General features: G+C 38.3%; 1 protein-coding gene across 3 annotated transcripts; it reads right to left on the bottom strand.

Annotated features, from left to right (window-relative positions):
• Positions 1-4,258: 4,258 nt before the first annotated feature.
• On the bottom strand, positions 4,259-23,577 carry HELQ (helicase, POLQ like). 3 transcript variants are annotated; one of them, XM_050896047.1, is made up of 18 exons: positions 23,245-23,577; positions 22,098-22,836; positions 21,571-21,749; positions 20,190-20,390; positions 19,057-19,129; positions 18,484-18,581; positions 17,798-17,896; positions 16,935-17,080; positions 16,278-16,517; positions 15,250-15,391; positions 14,861-14,965; positions 14,123-14,342; positions 13,154-13,311; positions 12,141-12,239; positions 11,681-11,854; positions 10,908-11,021; positions 8,561-8,695; positions 4,259-6,190 (listed from the first exon to the last, which is right to left on the bottom strand). In XM_050896047.1, the coding sequence occupies exons 1-18, from the start codon at positions 23,383-23,385 to the stop codon at positions 6,104-6,106; spliced, it is 3,150 nt and encodes a 1,049-aa protein (XP_050752004.1). In that variant the 5' UTR covers positions 23,386-23,577; the 3' UTR covers positions 4,259-6,103. The 3 variants fall into 3 exon arrangements, with proteins under 3 accessions (XP_050752004.1, XP_050752002.1, XP_050752003.1); XM_050896045.1 differs by having other exon boundaries at positions 23,233-23,577; XM_050896046.1 differs by having other exon boundaries at positions 20,190-20,385; positions 21,560-21,749; positions 23,233-23,577.
• Between the last annotated feature and the right edge of the window lie 17 nt (positions 23,578-23,594).

Consider the following 23,594-nt stretch of genomic DNA (forward strand, 5'->3'; position numbering starts at 1 on the left):
TGAAGCCCAGGGTTACTCTCCCAACAGCCTCAACCATTGCAAAACGAACCCGGGTTTCAAGCTGGTGCCTCACCTGCTCAGACCTTGCCAGCGTCGCAGCACGCTGCGGCCGACCAGCCGACTTCTACGGCTTTCCGCCTTGCCCGTGCCACCCTGGGCACCCGCGCGCAAAAACAGCGGGAAAATCGCCACACGCTGAACGCTGCTACCGCTGCTGCTCAAGGGGCAAGATGTCGGCCTGACATCCCAGCCACGGGCCTCCACTGCGCCAAACCGAGTCACAGCAGCACGCAGCGAGCCTGTGACAAGTGCCACTCGGCGAGCCTGCCGCTTCAGGCCGAAACCCACCTTCGCCGCTCTGCAACGTTGTTGCAACAAGGGTATTTCTTAATTACAGCCAACGTGCAGCTTGGAATTGCTGTTACAAAAAAGACTCCAGCACGCTCTGGGTCTGCCCCCCGGGTGCTCCCTGCAGAGTCCAGCCTGTGCTGAAACTCCTTCTTTGGCAACAGCTAGCCTTGCCAGGGAACCCTGTCGGGAAACAGCCAGCTGCAGCCACGGGGCGGGTATTGCTTAACATGCACACTATTGAAACATTTGCAGGTTTTTTGAGCAATTACACTTAACATCACCATTACATTTCCCATCTGTATCAGTTCATCCTGAAGCATCCATGCTTCTTACTAAGTTTTCAAAATGGTTGCCTGCTGGAACACATTGCAAATTGTCCAGTCCTTATCTGTTACTTTGTTTGGGTGCAGCACTTCCCACACTCCCACGCCCACCGAAGTTGGGGCATTAAGTCAGTGTGGCTCAAGCGCTCGCCTGCCTGGCCCTTCCTGTTTCTGCTTGCTCCACGTTTTTGTACTATTAAGTAACTCACCACCAGAACAAGAAGAACTAGACCAAATGAACTCTGTTTTTGATAAACATATCCATGGCTCCACGAGAAAGGAAACATCAGTGACGCTCCTGACTGTCTCAGTATCTTAGTCATTGTAATGCTTCCCATTTCAGGAGTACGCCACCAATTATACACCTACGCCCGCAGGAAGAGCTGGGGTGACTATCTGCCAGAGGAGTAATTCATCTATCAGCAGATGACTGGAGCACCACATGAACTACCCAGCCCCACGACTGAACCAAGGATTTAAGAATGCAGCTCAGTGCATGACAAATCATTGCTGCAAACCAGGCTAAGGTCATTACTACAGGTACAGGAAATGCTAATAGCTGTCAGGTGAGATGCAGCCTGCACATGATCTTTTTCTGTTGGAATTCACTACTTCTCCCTTAATTTCCTCAACGTGCTTCTTTGGAGAGAGGCGCTTTGAGTCACTTGCCACTGCGCTGTATTTCTCACGGCAGAGACACAAGGTATGTATTTCAAACCGTCAGTGCTACCTTTTGGATTCAATCGCTATGTGCAGATGTGGGTACAAAAGGTCTAACACATTATGCTTTTTAGCAGCCCGCAAAACCTTGTAGCTGGAAAATAATGCCTTCCAGCATTACTACCTAGAAGAGCTACAGGTATTAAATGGGAATTGGTAGCTTTTGCCTGGGCATTTTTCACATTGTATTATACCCATTTTTAAATATTGCAAAGTAGGGGAGATCAATACAGAGGTATTTGGACTCTCATGGAAATTAGGGCAGAATTTGAGTGATGCCCTGTGAGCTACAAGGGGAGGGTTTAAGAACCAGGACTAGGCTTAAACTCACTTGCATGTTGTTTGAAGCCAGCTCCATACCAGCACCCCATCCTGCTTCCTCACTCCTAGCCCTTGCCTTGTGGTATTCAAATGCTTTGGTCATGCAGCTCCTACCAGGCAGTTCTGCTTCTCCCACACCAGCAATGCCGTTAGCAGACACACTGTGCCAACTAGGTTTTTACAACTAGGAAGAACTAAAAATAAAACTTTCCAGGAATTTCAACCGTCCAACAGCAGCAGCACCACCATGCTTTTGCTAACAGTGACCCCACTGCTGTTCCTGGGCAAGAGCCAAGAACTGATATATATATATATATATATCTACACCTATCTTAGTGCTTTACCTGTGCATATTAGGGGAATTCAGAAGTGAAGAGCTGTCCATACAAAAGGCAAACAATTCTGACATAGCTGTGTTTGGGCAGATGAACAAAGCTGACCCGTGTCAGAGTAGCACTTAATCTATGTTTCTATATAAGAAGCCTCAGGAAGATGAAACTAAGACTAAGCTGATGCCAAGAAAGCCTGGAAACTGTAAAAACACAGAGATGCCTATCAAGGTGTTTTTGTAAGCTATCCTTACTCCCCGCCTCCAAACCCCCAGCCAGACCTTGTCCTGACACAGCACACAGCTCTCAGCACTCCCAGCTGGTTTTCTGAACGCAGCTGGTTATGAGACTCTCAGATGGCACACACTCTGTTTCTTCAGAGATGGAAATGACACTGTGGGTCTAGTTTTTAGCAGTTCTCTTTGAAGTGCATGCAGCTTTATAGATATCGCTACAAGCCTTTGTTTCCACTGAGTCTGCAGCTGACAAATTCAGGTACTGCGGGAGCTGCTGAGCTCCAGCACACCAAACAGAGCACCGCAGAATCACTCAGCCTCCCTTCTAATCAAAACAAAGCTTTTAAGTGATAATATTTGGCTCTCATTACAACTGATACTCAGTGCTGGACCACCATGCTGAAAGAGATGAAATGAAGCTTTAAAAGGAAGGACAAAGCGAGAGCTGCCTAGGCAGGACTAGCTCACGTGGAAGTGGCTTTCCAGAACACAGGAACACAATAGGTCTTGTTCACACAAAGAAAATTAACAGCTAAACGTTAACCTAAGCCTGACCCTCTTACCAGTCCTTCCAGAGAGATGGTTTTCAGTAAATTATCTACAGGGATTCCTGAAAGTACAGAATTATGGACTCAGGGGAAGGAAGGTAAGGGAATCACACAAACACAAGAACTGGTCTATGCGGGCAAGTTGGAAAGTGGAGTGAATAGGCATAAAGATTAAGAAACATGCTCCAAGGTTTTTGGTCAGAACACTTTCTCTGCACTAGTTGCAACCTGAAGAGACTTACACACACCATAGCTCTGATTCTATTCACTGTGGGTTATGAAGAAATTGGCAGGAACATCCTATAGTGCATATTTCTACGACCTACCTTAGCTTTGAAGCGTCTATCATTATTTCACATAGATAAGCTAATCATTGTTGCTTCTTTCCCTTTAACACAGGCTTTAGGATATAAACATCCCATTGAAGCAAGTGGGAAATCTTTGCCTTCCAAACATCCTGAACCCATCCTTAGCACAAGCTTTCCCATAGCACAACCACCCGTAACAGATGTTCAAACCAATGTATACCCATTCTGACACCTGCACATTACACTGCATTTTGAGCCCAGTACTGTACTTGACATGGAAGCACCTCAGCATCATCCAGCAGTGCAAAAATACTGTGACCAGCATCTGTTGTATACTTTTTTCCCCTCTCCCATCTCCACCCAGGGGAAAAGCCCAGGTAAAATAGCCTTCTGCGAAAAGCATTTAATCATACATTAATATGTACTGTAGAAAGAAAAAGCAATGTGAAAGATGTGTACTGCCTTGCTTGGTAAGTTTGATTTCAGAAGAATAAGACAAGCTACATATAGCAAAGTTTTAGTGCAAATCACTGCAGTTTCATTCATTTCACTTCTGATACCAAAGGTCACAGAGAAAGCCTTGGGGGAGTTGCACTCATCCATCTGGCAAAGCACAGCCTGTATAAACAGAGCAGCAGAGACAACAATTGTTAACCTCATTTTCTTTCCAGACCAGCTTCACGCAGACCTGAAACCACCCACTTGTTTCAAACCAGCTTTTGCTACCGTTTTCAAAGGGGCTCCAGCGTTTGTAGGTAATACTTGACTTCATTCCTAAACATGCATCTCATCAAAACCTGATCTTGCAACAGTGCTGGTTGTTACGGTGACATACAAGTGTGAGGGTGGGCAGTTAGCGACCCAACAACGGACAAATAATTTTTTCCTGCTGTTCCCCTCCACAATATTAAAAAAAGTGTACATTTTTATTAGCATACAAGTACAAATATCATGGACAGTATTGTGACAGAGGTTAATGGCTCATTAACTACTCCTGTAGTTAATGGATTTTTTTTGGATGCAATTAATGGATTATTTCCACAACATCAGTTGTTTCAATAACTCAGTACTCAGAGTGAATAATTTTACAGTAATTTGCTGTTTTCCCCCCCCCCCCCAAATCCATGCAAGACTGTTTCAAACTTTGGAGGAACACCATCAAGCACCAATAAACCTTTAGAGCACAACTGGTTAGGCCTTACAGGCATCACTAAAATTTTCCTATGTGCATGCTACATCAAGCCCTTAGACATGTACTCACATCTATGCTGGAGTGAGCATCATCTGTCTTTTGAAGATAATGCAAATAAACCAATAGAGAATTTCGTATTACCTATCATTTGGTCAAAAATATATCTCAATTAAAAGGGCAAGGCATTAAGAGACAGACTTCGATAACCTCAAGTCACGGCAAATATTGCTTCTGCACTTGAGAGCAAGTTATACCATATTGTTAGAGCCAACTTAACATGTTCTCATGTTTCCAAAACCACTTGTGCCTTAGGCATTTAAGTACCAGTAAGAGGATTCCCCTGCGGGCACTGAATCTAGCAGTGGAAATGAATCATGCTGCCTCTGAAAAGTGCTGGTTTTAAATTCTTGACCTGGTTTTAATACTGAATGCACTGAAATATTTCACTTATCCAAACTCCATACGCCACTGTGAAGTATCATAATTATGGTCTTAGAGGCATGTTTCTACTAAATGAAGGCTTATAAAGCATTTATTCGATTGCTACCTATGATTTCTCTAATGCAACAACAAAACGAGCAGTAAAATACCAGCCTTTTCATCAGTTTTTCACCATAACCCCTTTCAATCAAGTGTTAAACCTCTAACAACCCCACTAGATTTAAAAACATTCCTGTTTAGAATCCCAACACAATTAACCTAAGTTGAATAAAAAAGACAGTTTAACTAAGATTTATCTTTTCCTTTACTGAGAAGGGATACCTGATTTTACATAGAAATGCCATATTTAAGTGTGCCAGTATACTGACTACCATGATTTAACCCAGCAGTCTGTCACAGCTTTCAAGTCTTTCTTTATGTGCAGTGCTCTAACATTGTGATGTACTACTTTGAAAAGTATTATTACAGCTTTGAAAAGGAGTTTACTGTATCACAACTGAAGAAGTTTCAGGCATCTTCACAACTACTTTCATGAAGTTTAATTTTTTGCTGGAACAAATATGGTTCAGATACCTTTAAAAATCCTAACTAGCGTGACTTGACACATGCCCATGGAGTCTGAGAACTTGATATGGCTTCTCAAAAATCAGTTCTTTAAGGCTTTGTCTTTATTAGTCTTCATATTTAAGCAAGAAATTTAAAAACATTCAAAAAAAGTAAACTTTCTGTTTGGAAGACTGCTACAGAAACATCCTGAAAGAATTCTCTCTCAGGGAATTGCCAGAGGCTGAATACGAATTTGATATTCACATCTTTTAAACAAGGCTTAGACTAGGCATCATTTACAATCTTACACAACTCTGGGACAACTTTGTTATGAATTGCAACTCTATTTCTCTCCTTTCATTAGCTACACCTACAGTACAGAGATCCTGCAAGTAGGAACTTTGGAGTAGCTCACACAAGCACGTGTCCTAAAGGGAATATCCCATGTAAAGGCATTATTTAAGCCAGCTATGAACCAAAGCTCTAGGCAGAAGTACACAGCAGGCAGTTAGTCCAGTCCCCAAAGCACTCCTAGGGCTACGTCTAAAAACAGGAATGAATTAAGATCACATCTTTTGATTCTAGCCTATTGCTCAAGAGGTTCATAATCAAAACCTTCAAATGAAGTCAACTTTCCCAGAAACATTCTGAACTCAGAACTCACACAAAATTGAGGTATATAAAAGACATTAAATATTTACTATAATTACAGCAGCTTTACACAGGAAAGTTAAAAATTTAAAAATATCCCAATTTTTGGATTCATGATTTTTCTTCATGACAGTTGGTCAGTAGGTCCCTGGGATATCTGTAGGCACCTTTAAGAGTTCTTCAACTTCTTCTTGTAAAGCCTCAGCTTTTTCACTCAGCAGCATCTATAATGGAAAAAAAAAACATTAGAAAACGAATACAAGCATTAGCTATAACTGTTAGACAGGTTAAAACACCAATGTTTCTTTCCAAACTTGCATCTGGGCTGTAAAAAACTTCTGCTGCTGCTCATAGGACTGCAGTACCTTTGCCTCAAAGGACTAACATTTTCACAAGTACTACTATCAACATTTTTTACTGTTTAGTGTATACCCATATGAAAAACACTAACACAAAAATTCATACAGTACACAGCTGGTTTTCTCAGTTCTGCCATCACATAATACACAAAATTTAACAGAACATAAACAATTTTGTCTAGAACTGTTAACAAGAGCATTTTTAACCTTAAACATTTATTTTCCATGTTGGAATAAACATTTGTAAGTTGTGCCTGCCAAGTTGCCAATTTCTTGCTTTATACAAAATTTCTTACTACAGCATTTTACATCAGACATATAGGACCCCTGACATTAGCAACTGCTTAAGCTACTGCCCTGAACTGTTTGTTGCTGGCAGTTGGAGTATAACAGTCCCCCAGTAGCATGTGTAGCGTAACACATGCAAGCACTCTCCTAACTTCCCAGTTAGAGAAAATTCCATCAGTTTAATATCTGAGCATGAGAGTAAGCTAGGTTGCTGGATTTGGCACTGATGTAGATGAGGAATCTGCATATATCCCTTTCTTTTGGCTCACACAGCAGCAAAAAAGGCAGTAAGGAGCCTACAACAACACTGAATGGCCATGACCTTTTTTTAAGCGCATAAGCCCCAAAGTTAGTACTTTTACTCTGTGAGAATATACAAACCAAGACTTTGTTATTGACTGCATCATTTTTACACCTGTCATGGTTTAACCCCAGTCAGCGACTAAGCCCCACACAGCTGCTTCCCCCTCCCCCCTCCCAGTGGGGTGAGGAGGAGGAAAGGAAAAAAAACCGCGTGGGTTGAGATAAGAACAGTTTAATAACTAAAGTAAAATATAACACTAACAATAGTAATAATGAAATATTATAATAATAGTAATGAAAAGGAATATAACAAAAAAAGGAAAGGGGGAAAATAAAAAAACCAGTGATGCACAATGCAATTGCTCACCACCTGCTGACCGATGCCAGAGCCGCAATCCGCACCTTCTGGCCAACTCCCCCAGTCTATATACTGGAAATCTGGGGATCAAACCCACGACCTTTTTGCATTATTAGCACCACGCTCTAACCAACTGAGCTAACCACTGGGCATGACGTTCCCTGGTATGGAATACCCCTTTGGCTAGTTCAGGTCAGCTGCCCCGGCTATGCTCCCTCCCAGCTTCTTGCACACCTGCTTGCTGGCAGAGCATGGGAAACTGAAAAGTCCTTGGCTTAAGAGAAGCGCTACTTAGCAACAACTAAAACATCAGTGTGTTATCAACATCATTCTCACACTAAATCCAAAACACAGCACTGTACCAGCTACTAAGAAGGGAGTTCACTCTGTCCCAACCAAAACCAGGACAACACCAACCACCCATTCATTTATTCTAAGCATCCCCTTACTTTACTGAAAGCTTGCTATTTTAGCAGAATCAAACATGAAGCTGATGCGATTGCAACAGCAAATGAATAATGGAGATTGAGGAGAGAAATACTACCACTTGATAAATAAAATACTTCCTGTATTTTTTGTTTAGGCACAACTCAATGTTTGTTACAGATCCTTTCCCTTGGATTATTTGTGTGTGCCTAAGGCACTAAGTGTGCCTTAAAGGCATATATTAAGTGAAGGCCCTTGTCATGACACATATTCAAAATGGAAAACAATTAGAAAGGAAAGAATAGCAGGGCATGGCAAAAGCAACCTAAATAGGTGAGGTTAACCCCATACCTTGTTGGTTTCCATTTCTACAGTCCTGAAAATCCTGTTCTTTTATCACAACTACCACTAGAATTTCTGTAAGGTAAGTCCTGAGGTATCGGCAGAATCAAGCATTTTCAGTTATGATGACTCAAGCACAGAGATCAAGGTAGTCATTTAATTCCCACATTTCATTAGACAAGCTATCAAACATTTTTGCCCTTTGCTTCGCCTCTGAAAAAGAGCACAACTTTCCACTATCCTGTAAATAACAAATTGTTTTAAGAAAAGTTTGCCTATCATTCAGGAGCATGAAGGCCAGCAATTGCTCCATTCATTACTCTTAACCATCTTAGATAAATGATATTGTCAAGAAACTATTTCAATATATTCTTAACACATATCAGTATTTGGATTACAAATATCCACTAATACCTCTACTAGTAAACTGAGTCCTTCACTTCTAATGTCATTCAAACATCTACTTTTGACATATTGAAGTTCTGAAGCAGGTTTTTGTAACTTTGTTTCTAACTTACCTTTGCAGATGAAACAATTTGTCTGGCTTGACGTCGTGACAAGTGCTCAATCATCTTGACCAGAGTTTCTGGATTTGCATTAGCCAAGTGTGCTAAAGTTTTGTACCCCGCATTATAAAGCTGTTTTGCTCGTGCCTGCAAGTTCAAAATTGTGTTAGATTATTAGAACAGGCAATAAGAATTACCATTAAGTGTCAATCTCTGCACCAACCTCAAACATTTATTCTTTGCATACCAATTCTCTTTGATTTATCTTTCCATACCAATTCTTTGATTTATCTTTCCAAGAACATGAATATTCACTGAGAATCTTCACTCCCCAAAAACACAGCTTTACCACTAAGATTTACCTCCCCATGCAATCTTATCCAGCTCTTAGGAACCCATTCATCATTATTTTCTCCGAGCCTAGATGATACTGACTCTGCCATCCTCTCATATCTTGTTTCCTGCATTCACTGTCACTGACAGGAATGACTGTCTCGCATTCTTTGGAGGTGTCTAAGTGAAAGGAGGGCTGATTTTATCCAAATTTTTTTTTCCCCACAGAATTTCCACAGAACAGAGCTTTCACAAAATTCCAGAAAAGACTATACTTTCCTGTTTCAAGCTTATAAATTTTTCCTTTAGTATCACAGTATCTTTTTTATTTCTCTAGTTTTGTGCGTAGCTGTGAGCTCACATATATGGGAGAAATACACATCACAGGAGAGATTCTCTGGAATTTGATTATCACCAGTGTAAGGGAGTGTGCATTATCTGCTTCTCTTAACTTGGTTTGATCCTGTTGCTATGTAAGGTAGCCAAGCAGTATTTGCTTAACAGAGGGTCTCTGGGCAAACATTTATTTTGCAAAACAAATACTGCTAGAACTTTACAAAGTTTAAATTAAAATGCATTTCTATGCTAGTAGTGGAGTAATTTAGTATACCCTAGGCTTTAGTATCCTGAGTTATGAAATAATACCCATTGATGAACAAGTGTTACACCTCCAAACATTTGGTCAATTACCTTTTGGTTTTTTCCCCTCACCTCTTTTAAAGACAAGGAATAGAAAGACATTTATTTGATGGCATATGTGGGGTTTTTTAGCATCCAGCAGGTAACAGCTTACAATATATTATCTTCCTCCATGGTAACTGAGGACTATGCATGTTCATTGATGTAGGTGTCATTAATTTCACCAAAAATAACCACTAATTGCCAGCAAATATTTTCTGTGCTCTATTTGGCTGTTATATGCACAGTATGACCGATGACACAGAATCTTTCCCAACTAATGACTCAAATCTCATGAAAAGGTTTTAGATTGCTCTTTGAAAACTATGCAAGTAAATGTGCAGAAAATAATTTTCTCTTTCACTACAGTAACCTTAAGATTGATTTTTATCATTTCCTCCACAGAAATCTAAGCAAATCACATCTGTTCAAGACGACAGTCTACCTGCTACAAATATCAGCTGTTGGTATAGTTTTAACTCCAGTGCAGAAATACCCTGGTTATAGCAATAATGTTGAAGAGTCATCTTTAAAATACAACTTCAGCAGAATCATGCTGTCCAGGCTGTTTTTGCCCTTACACAGAAATGCTCCCATATGGAGTGAGCCATGAAAAAAAGACTACTTACCTTTTGCATCCAATTCAGAAAATTTGATATATACAAAAAAACCATTAGACTCTAAGTCTTCATCATAGTTTAGCTTCTCAGAATAAAACCTTACTGCCACTAAATTCAATGGTTTGCTGACAAACTGATTCTACAATAGGCTGGACAGGCAAGTTAGATCATTTTGCAAAGAGGTCCAGTGATTACTTATAACCTTGCACTGAAGCCCAAAAAGATTTTCTACTTTAATAGGAGTCTTCAATTCAGAGGCTGATTAAGTTTCTTATTTAAAATACCTACAGCGCTGCAAGTAATTGTAAAAGCCTAAGTTCCCAATAGGACTTCACATATTTCTGTGAGGATCTTAACTAAATATGTAAATTCTTATTCCTCTTTACTCCCATGAGGGAGTAAGAAGAATCCAGAATACTGAAGAATCCTTACCACAAAAGAAACTTGGACTCTGTCTTCCAACTGAGTATACAGCTAAATTATTGTCCAAATACAGCATTTTCACTCTTGCTGTGGTAGCAACCAGAAGAAAAACACTACTGGCTCCAGCTCACATTTCCTCAACAGACTACTTTTTCCCCAACCTCCAGGACTGTTGTGGGATATCTGCACTATGCCAAATACTCAATAAAAAAACTAGCTTGGTCTTCCAGATATACTTGAAAGGCACGGTAACATTTAGCATACAAGTTTACATTGAAAAATCTCACAAAGCCAGGTCTACTAACCTCTAGAACCCCTGCTACCTCCATCAGAGGGATGAGTTCTGTCTTAACACAGTATGTCAACTGCTTGGTAAGTTCTGTCAGCAAGGCTTTATAAACCCAGAATTCTTCCAATTCCTGCAGAGATAAAGATCATTAAAAATCAGATCCTAAGTTCTGTATTTGGGAGGTATGATAAGAGCTCTGCTACGGCAACAAGCATATATTTGGCTTTTAGACAGGGGAAGCACTATTATTTCTAGTTATCCTTTCAGCTAGTTGCACAGTTGTATTCAGCACTCTTAAGTTGAACATCCAAAAGTTGAGGCAGTTCTGAAGGATAAGCAATGCATTATTTCAATAGACAAAAAACAAGAGAACAAGCCAAGTCATCTGTTTTCCTGAGACAACATTCCACAACCAGGTGGTCTTATTTCCAAGAGAAAGGTAAAATTGTTAATTATTTCACCAACAGCGCTGACACTGATAAATGCCCTGTACAGTTTGTATATTTTCATATTCTCAGTGCATAAAGCTTACTTTTAATATAAGAAATATCACTGTACGAGCATGCTTTTTGGAACAGGAAAAATAGTTTTGCACAGGAAAGGTGAAAAAACACAGTTTTGCACAGGAAAGGTGAAAAAACACAGTTTTGCACAGGAAAGGTGAAAAAACACAGTTTTGCACAGGAAAGGTGAAATACAACACCTGTGTTCAGTTCTAACATAAGAGAAAACTCCAGGTTTTGCAAAACCAATCCCAAAGAATTTATTGGAATTAATTTAATACACTACCTCACAGAAATGTAGAACACAGGAGGCGAATGAGGCAGCAGAATTAAGGAGATTTTGCACATATCCTCGGGACATATTAAATTTCTCTGAAACAGTCCATATATTGGTCTCTTTCAGTAGGGTATAAAGGACAAACGACAGGTAGAGCCTGTTTACCACAGCACTGTCCACATTCTAGGAATAAAGCAAGTTAGAATTCAGAGCCAATATCACATTCAAGATATTCTGTTAGTGCTACAAGGAAATTCTTTTCATCTGTACTCCTTCACATCTCTAAAGCATGTCTATATTATACCCAAAGACATTAAACAACATTAAGAAAACCAACCAATGAGGTTAAAAGAACCTTAATAAGTAGAACAGTACTAAAGAACACTAGCAGAAAAATAATCTAGAATTTGTAAATAATCAAATGAAATGACTAAACTGTCATCTTAGGTATGAAAAATCTCCAGCCTACCTTTCTGATGGCTTGACCAGAAGCCTTTTTTGTAATAAAGCTTTCAGGTACTCCCACAATATCCACTACTTTTTGCTCTGCTGCACTTAGCTGGTTGAACTAAAATAAGATTTTATAAAGAATTTTCAGATATTTAGTTATCTTAATATTATAGAAAACACAAGTCTATTAGTCAAAATGAAACAATGTTTTTCAATATCTCTATATAGTACTTAGTCACTAAACTAGTAATATAGTCAGACAGTCAGATCTGCAGCTTCTTTGCCTACTTGTTTGAATTATCTAACTGTCCATCTCAGAATGCCTCATTTTAACAAAATTAAATAGATTTTAGTGCTACCCCTAGTATACAACACTTTACAGAAAAGGGAGTAGTTGAATTATGGGTCAGCCTTACAGAGTATGCAAGACTAAGACAAGGGCTGTGCTGGTAAGGCTGACATAAGCATAGTAGTCTGTAGGAAGGTATTGGTCACAGGGTAATAGTTGCAATCATGGCTGGAGTTAAGCATTAGACTCAGATATCAAACAAAGACTAAGACTTAACATTCTCTAGTGGATTTCAGTCCCTGAACTACAGATTAAATGAGTGAGCATCAGAAGGTAAATATAGCTCTTGATTAATTTAATAGTGGTTTTCTTGCAAGATTACAATGATGTGGTTACATACAACTAGTTTACAGGAAAGTCTTGTTTAAGATTAACCAGACCCTGGTGATGGCAAGGCTAGCACCAAGGTTAGAGTCAGGATATGGAGTACTGGCAACTCAAGAGATGTGTTTCATGCCACTGTTTCCACCAAACAGGGTCAAATATTATAGATGCAAACAAGAACTTAGGTTTTTATGCAATACAGGAAAGAACTTCTGCCCTGTGACTGGAAATAAAATAGCATATCTCAACTTTTCATCAAATTGGTACCCCACTACCTACATTTCCTATGTGTATAAACTTAAAATTTAATAAGCAGGATTACTATATGCCCCAATGCATGTTTGCTAGTAAATTCTCACCTGTCTCAAGTATATCATCCAATCTGGGCTACAGTTAGAAGTCATATCATATGGAGTTGCCAGATATAGAAGATGAAGATTGCTCTCAAGAATCAGCCCTTCCAAACCTTTCTTCAATTCTCTGTAAAGAAGATTGCAGTATGCCAAGTCTACAGATCCTATAATAAGCACACAATGTATTGCAATTTTAAACAGGCATAGAGTGAAGTGTAATAGATTTTAACATAGAGTCAATATTTCCTTTGTCTTCCACAAAAGCTTGTTATGCCATCTGAACTGAAGAGAAATAACTGTAACCTGAATAATTGTTCTAACCTAACATGAGCAGTGAAACAGAACTGAAAAAAGGCAGTCACCTATTTCCATGTATGTCCATTCTTTGTGTGGTTTTGGAGTGCTTGTGACTTGCCTTGGCTTTAATGAAATCCTGGAACAATCTTGTAGATTGAAGGAATCTTTCAGAGATTCATCCTATTCCAATTCCGTTCCATACCCTGTATCTTTACACTATGACAGGAAAACAGAACTTCCTGATATACTCTTTTCTTTATTACAATTGGTCTACATGTCATATGCTTCCTTTCCCTCTTAAGTTTCCCTCTAGGTCAGGAAAACCCCTGGTTCACAATACCTGTTCATAACAATGAATTATAAAATGAGGTCACATGAGCCACTTTGAATACAAACACTAAATCAAATCTTTAAATCATTTTTGGGGGGTACAGTTCTGGTTTTACTCCCATTGTGACCAATGTTATTACACTTCATTCTCATCATGTTCAGTCATGCACTACTTGTTCATTCCCATTTGCAGTCCAGCACATCATTTAGTAATCAAAACTATCTCTCTACAACTTATTTTTCATTGCAGTTTCAGACTGAAGATGTGAAAACATATCAAATTGAGATAAGTCTGAGATGAAAGGGTTTGTTGAAATAAAGGTTATAATAAGAATAAAAAAGTCTTACCTTTGTATGTAGCTTTACCCAATGGTGTGATTGTTAGCGTACATTTGGAATTGTGGTCCTTCTCAGATATTCTTCCTTTCAGGAGTCCTTTTTCTACTAGATTTTCTAGCCCAGCTTTAATTACCTCTGAGAGGCTCTTCTCTTTAGACAGCAGCTGCTGTTGAACACCCAGCAATGTACTGCACATAAAATTGTCGACTTCCTCATAGGTAACTGCTATCTGCATCAGTTTTGCAAGTGATTAGTATGTTTAAAGGTGTCATTTCACATAACACATTTCATAAGCTATATGAAAAAATTTACTGAATGGAGAAGCAGTTTGGTATCCTGTTAATGTGTTTCTATAGAAATACATGACAAATAGAATGACAGACAGTCTATGATAGATCTGATGGGACTGCTCTCCATCTGTTCTGTTATTCTAGCTACTGCATCATGTTAATTTGTTTCCACTGTTTCTATTTGTATTTTGAATCAAGTATCAGAAATTGAAATATTATTAATACTGTAATGTGTCATAAGGCAGATATAATTTTGACTTTTACACATAAGGAAATTGTCATGTTATGCGATTACTTGGTGAGTTAAATAAATAGACTAATCAAATCTTTGTCCTTCTTATGTGGTTAGAAGCTGTTCAGAACTTGTAAGCCAATCTGTTGAAAAAGTCTGTTTTTTCTACAGAATCAATGCATTCCCAAGCACTTAAGTTACTCACAGAGAAGAGTTAACTGATACCTTCAGCCCAACCAAAGACAACAACAGGCTCTGCATTCCCTTGGTCAACTCCAGCAGAAGATTGCTGTAACAATTCTCCAAAGGACTGTTAACTAAATCCTGAACCTAAAAAGACCAAGAAATATTCAGGGAAAATATTTGTGCATTAGTTTTACACTTTTAAAAATACTGATATGCATGATTCAGTTTATAAAGAAAGTGTAGACATCTAAAGTTTACAGTTCATGTCTGAAAACAAACCACATAAAGGTAGTTTATAGCTATTATTACATAAGTCAAATACTTGCAATGTTAAGTGAACAAAAATTAAGCTAGACAGCTCAACTCCACCTGTTATCCCACCAGCTCAATCCAACAATTTAAATTACCAAAAGCTTTGTAAAAATTACCAAGTGTTTGTCTTTTTCTTGCACTATGAGAATACTTTCTCCAGCACTGTCAATACCAGCTCGACCAGCTCTGCCAATCATTTGTTTATACTGGTTCTTCTTCAGGAAGTCATTAGCAACATAAGGAGCTCTGAGAATAACCCTGTAAAGAAGTCTTTAGTAAGTTATACTTTATATTAAAATTACTAAAGCAGCAATAAAATTTTACAAATGCACTCTTTATACATGCCCCTTGCTTAGTAACTAATAAAAATCAAATGCATTTGTTTGAACAGATGTGTAAATTAACCAGGAAAACATTTAACAATTTAAGGTTTATTGAATGATAAGCCATGTTTATTATGTTTTGCAGAATCTTGGGAACTAGTCTTTACACCTACTCAAAGGCCTGAGTTTAAGAGCGAAAATCAGTGAGATATAAAATAAACCCTACTAAAAAACATAAGCAACACCGACCACACATCAGTTATGCTAGAAAGACAACACTTGTCTGTATGAATTTTTTTTCTCCCCTCAGATGCATTATTTCAACATACATGCACACAAAACTGGATTCTTAGCAAACAGTCCTTGGTCATACAGAGTACGGCAGCCAATATCATCAGCACTTGTATAAGAAAAGATAACACATTTTTGTGTTAAAGCATATTCAAACTATATCTCCTTAGAAAAGATTTATTTAACAATTTAAACACTGTTCAACATCTAAAGAAACCACCATGAATTCCTTATTCTTCTGGATAACATTACTAAAATACTGAAGCATTTCCTCTACTTATTAAAATTTCCTTAATCCATTTAGACAAGTGCTCTTCAGCTCTGCATTCTGAGGGACTTGCTACTGATTTACATTTCCTACATAAAAACTTTGCAGTCTTGTGTCCTGACTTGAACACAAAATCCCTTACACTTCCAATTTGCTAGTAAAAGCAGAAACATACTTTAAATAGCACCAATATTTCCAATTAAAGCAATTTTTTTACAAAGCAAAAATCAATGCAACAATGAAATATGTTTCAGTTACTAACCTTCTAGCCGGCAGGTTGACTCCAGCAGCTAAAGTAGCTGTGCAAGCAAGTAGACACAGGACACCTGTAGAATATGCTTCCTCTATACTTTTTCTTTCATCATTTGTAAGGCCACTATGGTGATAGGCAATACCAAAAGGGATTGTTTGCTTCAGAACAGGACAGACACTTCCATTTCCAATATTCTTCAGGTTCTTGATGAGATCTTGTTTCTCTTTCGCCCTGTGAGCTCTAAATTCTCTTGCAGGAGGAAAACATTTCTTGAGACTTTGATCAATCATTAACTACTTAAAAAAAAAAAAAAATCAAGAGACACGCTTATTGTCTATTTCTGTTCGTTACCCATTCCTCTAACATCTAGGTTGGAGAAATAGTTATTTCCAGTAACTTTGAAATAGCAATACACAGGAGACTAAGTTGCAATAGAACTCCTTTTTTCAACTAGTTTGTTTAAAAAATAAGAATTTTTTTGGTAAAACATGTTTAATGAGCCTTCAACAGTTTGCTATCATTTATGCAGTTAGCAACTTTACATGATTCCATATTCAAAGTATTTACTTCTGATCACCAGGGAAAGTCACTTGCAAACTAGAAGATAAATCCTGTGTTCTGACCAATTATTCCATATATAATTAAAAAATCATGACAGAAACTTACTTCTTGAGGTACTTGCACACCATTGAAGAAACATTTTCACAGTTCTTTTTAGTGGGACAAAAAATTAGGCAGGAATATTTAGGAATAACTTCAGTAACCAGTGCAATGATGTGGTCAGGATCTGCTTTCTCCAGATTACTAGAATACTATCATAAACACAGATGGACAAACATTTAAACTTAGAAATTAAGTCATAAACTAAGTATTCAATATTTGTTCTCAACCTTCGCTAGTATACTCCCATTTGCTTTAACATGACATAATTGCAAGAAGTTGTAGAATAAGCTTTTCTCCCAGTCCTCACTTGAAAGAATTTATTAACACATCTAGCTTGAACTGAGGGATACACGGATGCAAGAATTAAATGCTTTGCTTTTTCCCTGTAATACTTCGATTTCTTTTAGCGACACCATAGTGATGTTACTTGTGCTACTGGCAGTCTACCGTAACACGCATTTTTCTTTAAAGGCTGAAATGAATCCCTACAAGGCAGTAATAAGCTGACAAAACCCAGAAAAGATGTTTTATTTCAGTATCGTCTAAGAGTGATCAACTGTTGAGAAAATCTACCCAAAACCATAAAGCATTGAGTATCTGGAATACTCAAACCCATTGCTCTTCACACGTCAAAATACTGAAGAAACCTCTACCTTAAAGAGTGGTAAAGAAGTGAAAATCAAGTTAAGCGTTCAGTATTTTAAAAGCCTTTTTCCTCCCCAAAGCCTACCATTTTCTTTCTCACAGGTATTACAAATGAACTATCATGGTTAAGTAATTTCTTTGGTAAAAGCTCTGTAAACAAATCAGTGTAAAATACGTTTCATAACTATAGTTCAAAGAAACTATAAGCACTTCGGTTTTACCTTGAAATTAAGGAGACGTGAAAAAGTAAAGCCATTTTCTGTTTTGCTGTCAACTGCATAAATGGTGTCTCGTATCTTTACGTATTCCTTTAATTCTACCTAGGAAGATAGAAACCATAAACAGAAACTTTAGTTAAATTACCGAGTCTTCTCTAAAGATTAAGCTATTACTGATGTACAGCTAATGTTTTTTTCTAAGCATCACATTTCATATACATACATACTTGCATGTACACAAGCACACATTCCACCCCATCAAGAATTTTTTTTAGAAGTTGTTTTAATTATCTGCCTTGAGAAAGTGTCTAATTATAACAAAGAATGACAAATTTTGTATCCCATGAACTATTCATAAACCATTGTCATGATAGCATTCAAGCACCAGTAGTACAGATTCTAGTTACATCAAATGAACTGTAATGATTTTTCACATTTAGCTGTAATTTAGAAATTTCTTTAGTTAAAATGACACAAATGGCTTAACACAACAATATAAAGGTACTTGCATTTGTACATTTACAAGTGCATAGTGCTATTTATTGTATTGGTACAATTGCAAACAGTAGCAGGCATTACATTACACTGTGAAATTAAGCACAAAAGCTGTGACATGATCCTAAACAGATTTGCTATAATTTTAAAGCCAAATATCTTCTTTACTAGTTTATGGTATCTTGTATACAGACCGGTCTAAAATTATTAGTATAGTACTCCGCTTGCAGGAACTTCTGCAGGTCTCCAACATTATTTAAAGTTGCGCTCATTCCAATGATTTGCGTGTTTTCTGTAAAACAGAAGTTGAGATGAATTTATTGCCACGTTCACAATTTTTAACACTTCTGCTCAGCATTTAATTCATAAGCCTGCTTCTTCATCGTTAGTCTTTTTAAATGCCAAAGTAGCAGGTTTGAAGGGGATAAAGCTAAGAAGTATTACCTGAGACAAACATAAAAAAGGAATCCTTCTCTATAAAAGCATTTAATTGGAATGACTAAGGGGCTCCTATGAAGAAATGGAAGACATTTGACAATACTTAGGATTTCTCAGAGAAGTATCAAAAAAGCTTCAAAAACACCCAGCCCCTCATTACACAGTCAACTGACTAACACTTAAACAAGTAAACACTGTTACTGCATGGAGTCATGCCATGTTTTTCAAAAGCAGCCAGAACACCACAAATCCAGAATGCAGAAGTATGACCTCTCTAGAGATGCCATCACTACAATAATTTAATAACATTAACTGCAGCCATGACTTACTACTAGTGTAAAGAATTTTTGCAAGAGTAATTTCCAGCGTTGCTCCACGACTTCCCTCACCGAGCATATGCAACTGTGCACAAAAGGGAAAAAGAAAATGCAAAAATATTAGTGAGTTAAGAGTATTTCTACAAAAAACAGATTATGTGGTCCTAAACAAGTATTACAGGAATCTCTTTGTTGGACTTCCTCATGATATCCCTCTGGTAAATTTTGACTGCTAAGCTCTTTCCAGAAGTATAGCCTCACTGAAACAACATTTAAGAATCATGGAAAAACAGACCCAAGAGCAAACGTAGATAACAAGATTTACCTTCCATTTAACTAGACCATAACTGACACAAACAGTTAACTCCTGACAGTAAACAGTCAATGTGGAGATCTTTGTATTCACCAGCCTAAAGCAATTTTAAACAAACTGTGTTTTAAGCAGTGAAAGTTAATATAAAAAAAACTTTCTAGCAGCCAGCTAATTCCAGAAAAAGTAAAAGTTAATTCTTAAGATGCCTTCTGTTTAGAAGCTACTGTGTTAAAGTAAGGTCAGTGAGCCTGAAGCATTCCATGAATTAAACATCCCTGTTAGATGTTATGCATGTGATTCAACCCCACAATCAAACCTTAGTAGCACATCTCAGCCACACCACTAAAAAGCAGAATAAGGGGTAATTCTCAGAGTCAAATGTTATTTGATCTTTTTCTTTTTTTTTTAATGTTTCATTTAATTATTATTAATACCAGACACAAAGTTTCATGGTTTCACATTTAGGAGTTCAGTTCTGGGATTCATAAAATACACTCCATATGATTAAAATGATTTATGTTTTTTCTAATCCATTAGAGATGTCTAATTGACAAGTAGTTACTAAGTAATTCACCATCAAGCAGTAACACCGTAGATCTCTCAAAATAGAATCTATTGTCCCGATACAGCAACAAATGCTTCAGTTAAAGAAAAATAACTTTCAGTATTACAGAATTATGTACCAATGCAGAAAAAACTTAAGTAGTAATAATTTCATGATAAACACTCAAAGCAAAACCAAGTAATCAAAAACTTGCTCTTTGCCAATAATTGCATGTTACAAATATTAAAAAATTGCATATTATAAACATGAGTAAATCTTGTAGCATACCTCATCTACTACAACCAGACCAAGGTCATCAATTCTTTCTGTTTCAATTAAGGAATTCACTAGAGCATGTCCTTTTTCTATAGTAGCAATATAAAGAGACTTTTTTATTCTCCTCTTGATTGGTGGAAATCTTCCTTTACTTCCTGCGTATTCTTCAACCAGGAAACCCAATTCTATCCCAAAACTCGATAAACCTCTAACCTGTAAAAAAAAAGATCAATTGGAGAACAAACTCATGCTCAGTTTGGATTTCAGAGCTGCCTCAAGAACTCAACATGCATATAACCAACCTACACCACAATCAACTGTTTGAACCAGTGAAAACATATTAGCTATGACTACCTTTTTCAATCGCAAAGCTGAAGAGTTTACAAATATTATCAAGCTTGGGTTATATCTGTTCTCTAAAATCAACTTTTCCTTTTGTCGTGGTTTAACCCCAGCCAGCAACTAAGCACCACACAGCCGCTTCCCCCTTCCCCCTCCCAGTGGGGTGAGGAGGAGGAAAGAGGGGAAAAAAAAAGTAAAACTCATGGGTTGAGATAAGAACAGTTTAATAACTAAAGTAAAATATAATACTAACAATAGTAATAATGAAATACAATAATAATAATAGTAATGAAAAGGAATATAACAAAAAGGAGGGGGAGGAAGGGAAAAAAACCCCAAACAAACAACAACAAAAGAAAAAAAACCACCGGTGATGCACAATGCAATTGCTCACCACCTGCTGACCGATGCCCAGTTAGCTCCCGAGCCACGATCCCCCCTCCCAGTTAACTCTCCCCAGTTTATATACTGGGCATGATGTCATATGGTATGGAATAGCTCTTTGGCCAGTTTGGGTCAGCTGTCTTGATGGTGTCCCCTCCCAGCTTCTTGTGCCCCTCCAGCCTTCTTGCTGGCTAGGCACGAGAAGCTGAGAAATCCTTGACTTAGTATAAACACTACTTAGCAACAACTAAAAACATCAGTGTGTTATCAACATTCTTTTCCTTCTAAATCCAAAACACAGCACTATACCAGCTACTAGGAAGAAAATTAACTCTGTCCTAGCCGAAACCAGGACACCTTTATATAAAAAAATATTTTTATTTCAAGACCATTTCTTTAGCAAGTTGGGCAGTACAGCTCTAAGACTGCAGAAAAGCTATTATTTCAAAATTCAGCACACTTTATAACTCAGCATCTTCAACTCATAATTTAAGTCTGTTTTATTACAAAATTACTGACCCTCAGAGCAGCATTTAGGAGAGAAGTCACTCACTTCCCACCATATATTCATGAAAATCATGTAGTCTGCTAAAACTAGTGTTAAAACCAGCCAAGTAACAAGGTATATCAGAAAAGATAAGCAGTATCAGAAACACTGTATCCAGACCTTTTCTTGGACAATAGCAACGTATGGCAGGATCATCAGAACATCTTTCTGCCTACATAGTAATTCTTGGAGAATTACTATTTCAGCTACAAGTGTTTTTCCACCACTGGTTGGCAATGAGTATATTAAATTCTTTCTTTGCTGTAGAGATTCTAACATTAAGCAATCATGCTGCCATTCTGTAAAATTAAAAAAGAATTATTAGCAACCCCCAGGAGCACAGTAACCAATATCAAAATGCCTATATTTCATATAGAATACTTTAAGCCTAGTGTTTGAGTTTTTCTTCAATAAACTGCTAAAAGCTTTCAGCAATCGAGTCTTCCAAAGTATTCTATAAACCATATCAACCTTTCCCACCCATCCAAAAACCAAAAAAACCAATTAATAAAACAAAACAACCACTTTCCAACATGGTTTACATTAAATATTATCTTAACTTAAATATTTTTACAGTGTAATGGGTAAAACAGGCAACACTTCACTAGCAATTTTTTTTTTTTTCAACAAACCATTAGTTACATTACCATAAAGTGTTTCAATCCCTCGAAATTGTCTGAATAGATCTTTAACTTTGCTAGGTAATCCATAAAAAGGGCCTATATCAACAGAAGAAGATTCAATAGTTTTCCTTGCAACACAAATCTCTTCAGATAAAACAGTTTCTTTAAGCTGCTTGGTCTTAGAGACCTGCAGAGTCTGGGCTTTGGCATTGCCAGTCATAGCACTTTTCAGATGATCTTTAAGACTCTCAGTTTTAAATAAATCACATTTAGAGTCTGAGGAAAAGTCAGTAGGTCTGTTCCTGTGTTCAGCATCAGGACAAAAAGATGACAGACTCCTGATTTTGTCCAAGGAAGAATTCACACATTTATTCCTCCTTTCTGAGATGGGAGATATTCTAGAACCAGAAGAAAGTTCATCCATTTTCTCAAAATACAAAAGTTGTGATGATGGCAAGTCATCTAAAATAGATTCAGTCAGTTCTTGATTGCTATCTACTGGGTCATTTACATTCATTTGGAAAGCATCCTCTTCGTCAGCTTTAAGGACAACCATATTTTCTGAAGTAGAAAAATTGTCTTGTTTTTTCTGGTGAATTCCTGACTGAAGATTCCCAAGTTTGATTTCTCCACCTGCTTTAATATCCATATTTTTATCCTGCAGGTATTTGTGCTCTGTATCATCAACTTGAGCTAGCAAAGAACTATTTCCATAAAAGCTGTCATAGTCGCCAAACATATCTTCTTCACTATCATTACTACACTGTAAAAACATAACAATGAGTATTAATACCCCAAAGTAACACCAAAGAAGGCAGCATAACTTGTACAGGACACACATCAGATGCAAGTCATTTAAGTCTTCCCCAACTTAACAAGAAAATTAAGTGTTTTTCTGATGTTGTTTGTGACGAAAACCTAGCTTGACTTCTAAAGAAATGCACGCTTTAACAAGTAGGCATGATGCCTGCATAGCTACCTGGTAGAGACGAATTTTTTTAAAGTTCAAGCCCAAATGCATGCCCTCTCATACAAAGCAAGGCCCTCCCCGATCAACATCACGCAGGCGCAGTCTGGGCCAAGCCACCCTCCCAGACTGAGTCCCCCCGCCTCGATACCCAGGCCCTAGAAGCCTGCCCGCACCCCGCCATCCCCGTACCGGGGTCTCCGCCGGGGGCCCCTCGCCACCGGAGCTCGGTCTCTTGCGAGCCACCGGCGAGCAGACGGCGCTAGGCTGCGCCGGGGCCCGGCCCCGCTTGCAGACAGCGCCGGGGCGGCTCTTCCTCCGCACCGCGAGACTGGGCTCAGCCATCACCGCCGCCCTGTGGAGCTGGGGGGGAATCAGCCTCCGCCCTGAGACCGGGGCTGCGAGAAAGCGGTGCGGAGACCGTCACGGCCACAGCAGGGCACGGCGGGGGACGGCCGAACCGCCGGAGGAAGATGGCACCGCCATGAGACCAACCAACGGCTTACCCCAGCCCAACCGTTACCAACATCACTTCCGTCAACGAGCTACTGAAA

The sequence above is a fragment of the Gymnogyps californianus genome, chromosome 4, assembly GCF_018139145.2.
Source record: "Gymnogyps californianus isolate 813 chromosome 4, ASM1813914v2, whole genome shotgun sequence".
Lineage (NCBI taxonomy): Eukaryota > Metazoa > Chordata > Aves > Accipitriformes > Cathartidae > Gymnogyps > Gymnogyps californianus.

Excerpts from the sequence above, each read along its gene's own strand:
- HELQ (XM_050896046.1), bottom strand. The coding sequence starts at position 23,385 with ATGGCTGAGCCCAGTCTCGCGGTGCGGAGGAAGAGCCGCCCCGGCGCT. Across the intron at positions 15,392-16,277 it reads GTCAACCTGCCGGCTAGAAG|GGTTATTCTCAGAGCTCCTT; the intron begins GTTAGTAACTGA and ends ACTTCTTTACAG. Across the intron at positions 11,022-11,680 it reads GTGTTCTACATTTCTGTGAG|GAATTGGAAGAATTCTGGGT; the intron begins GTAGTGTATTAA and ends TTATCTCTGCAG.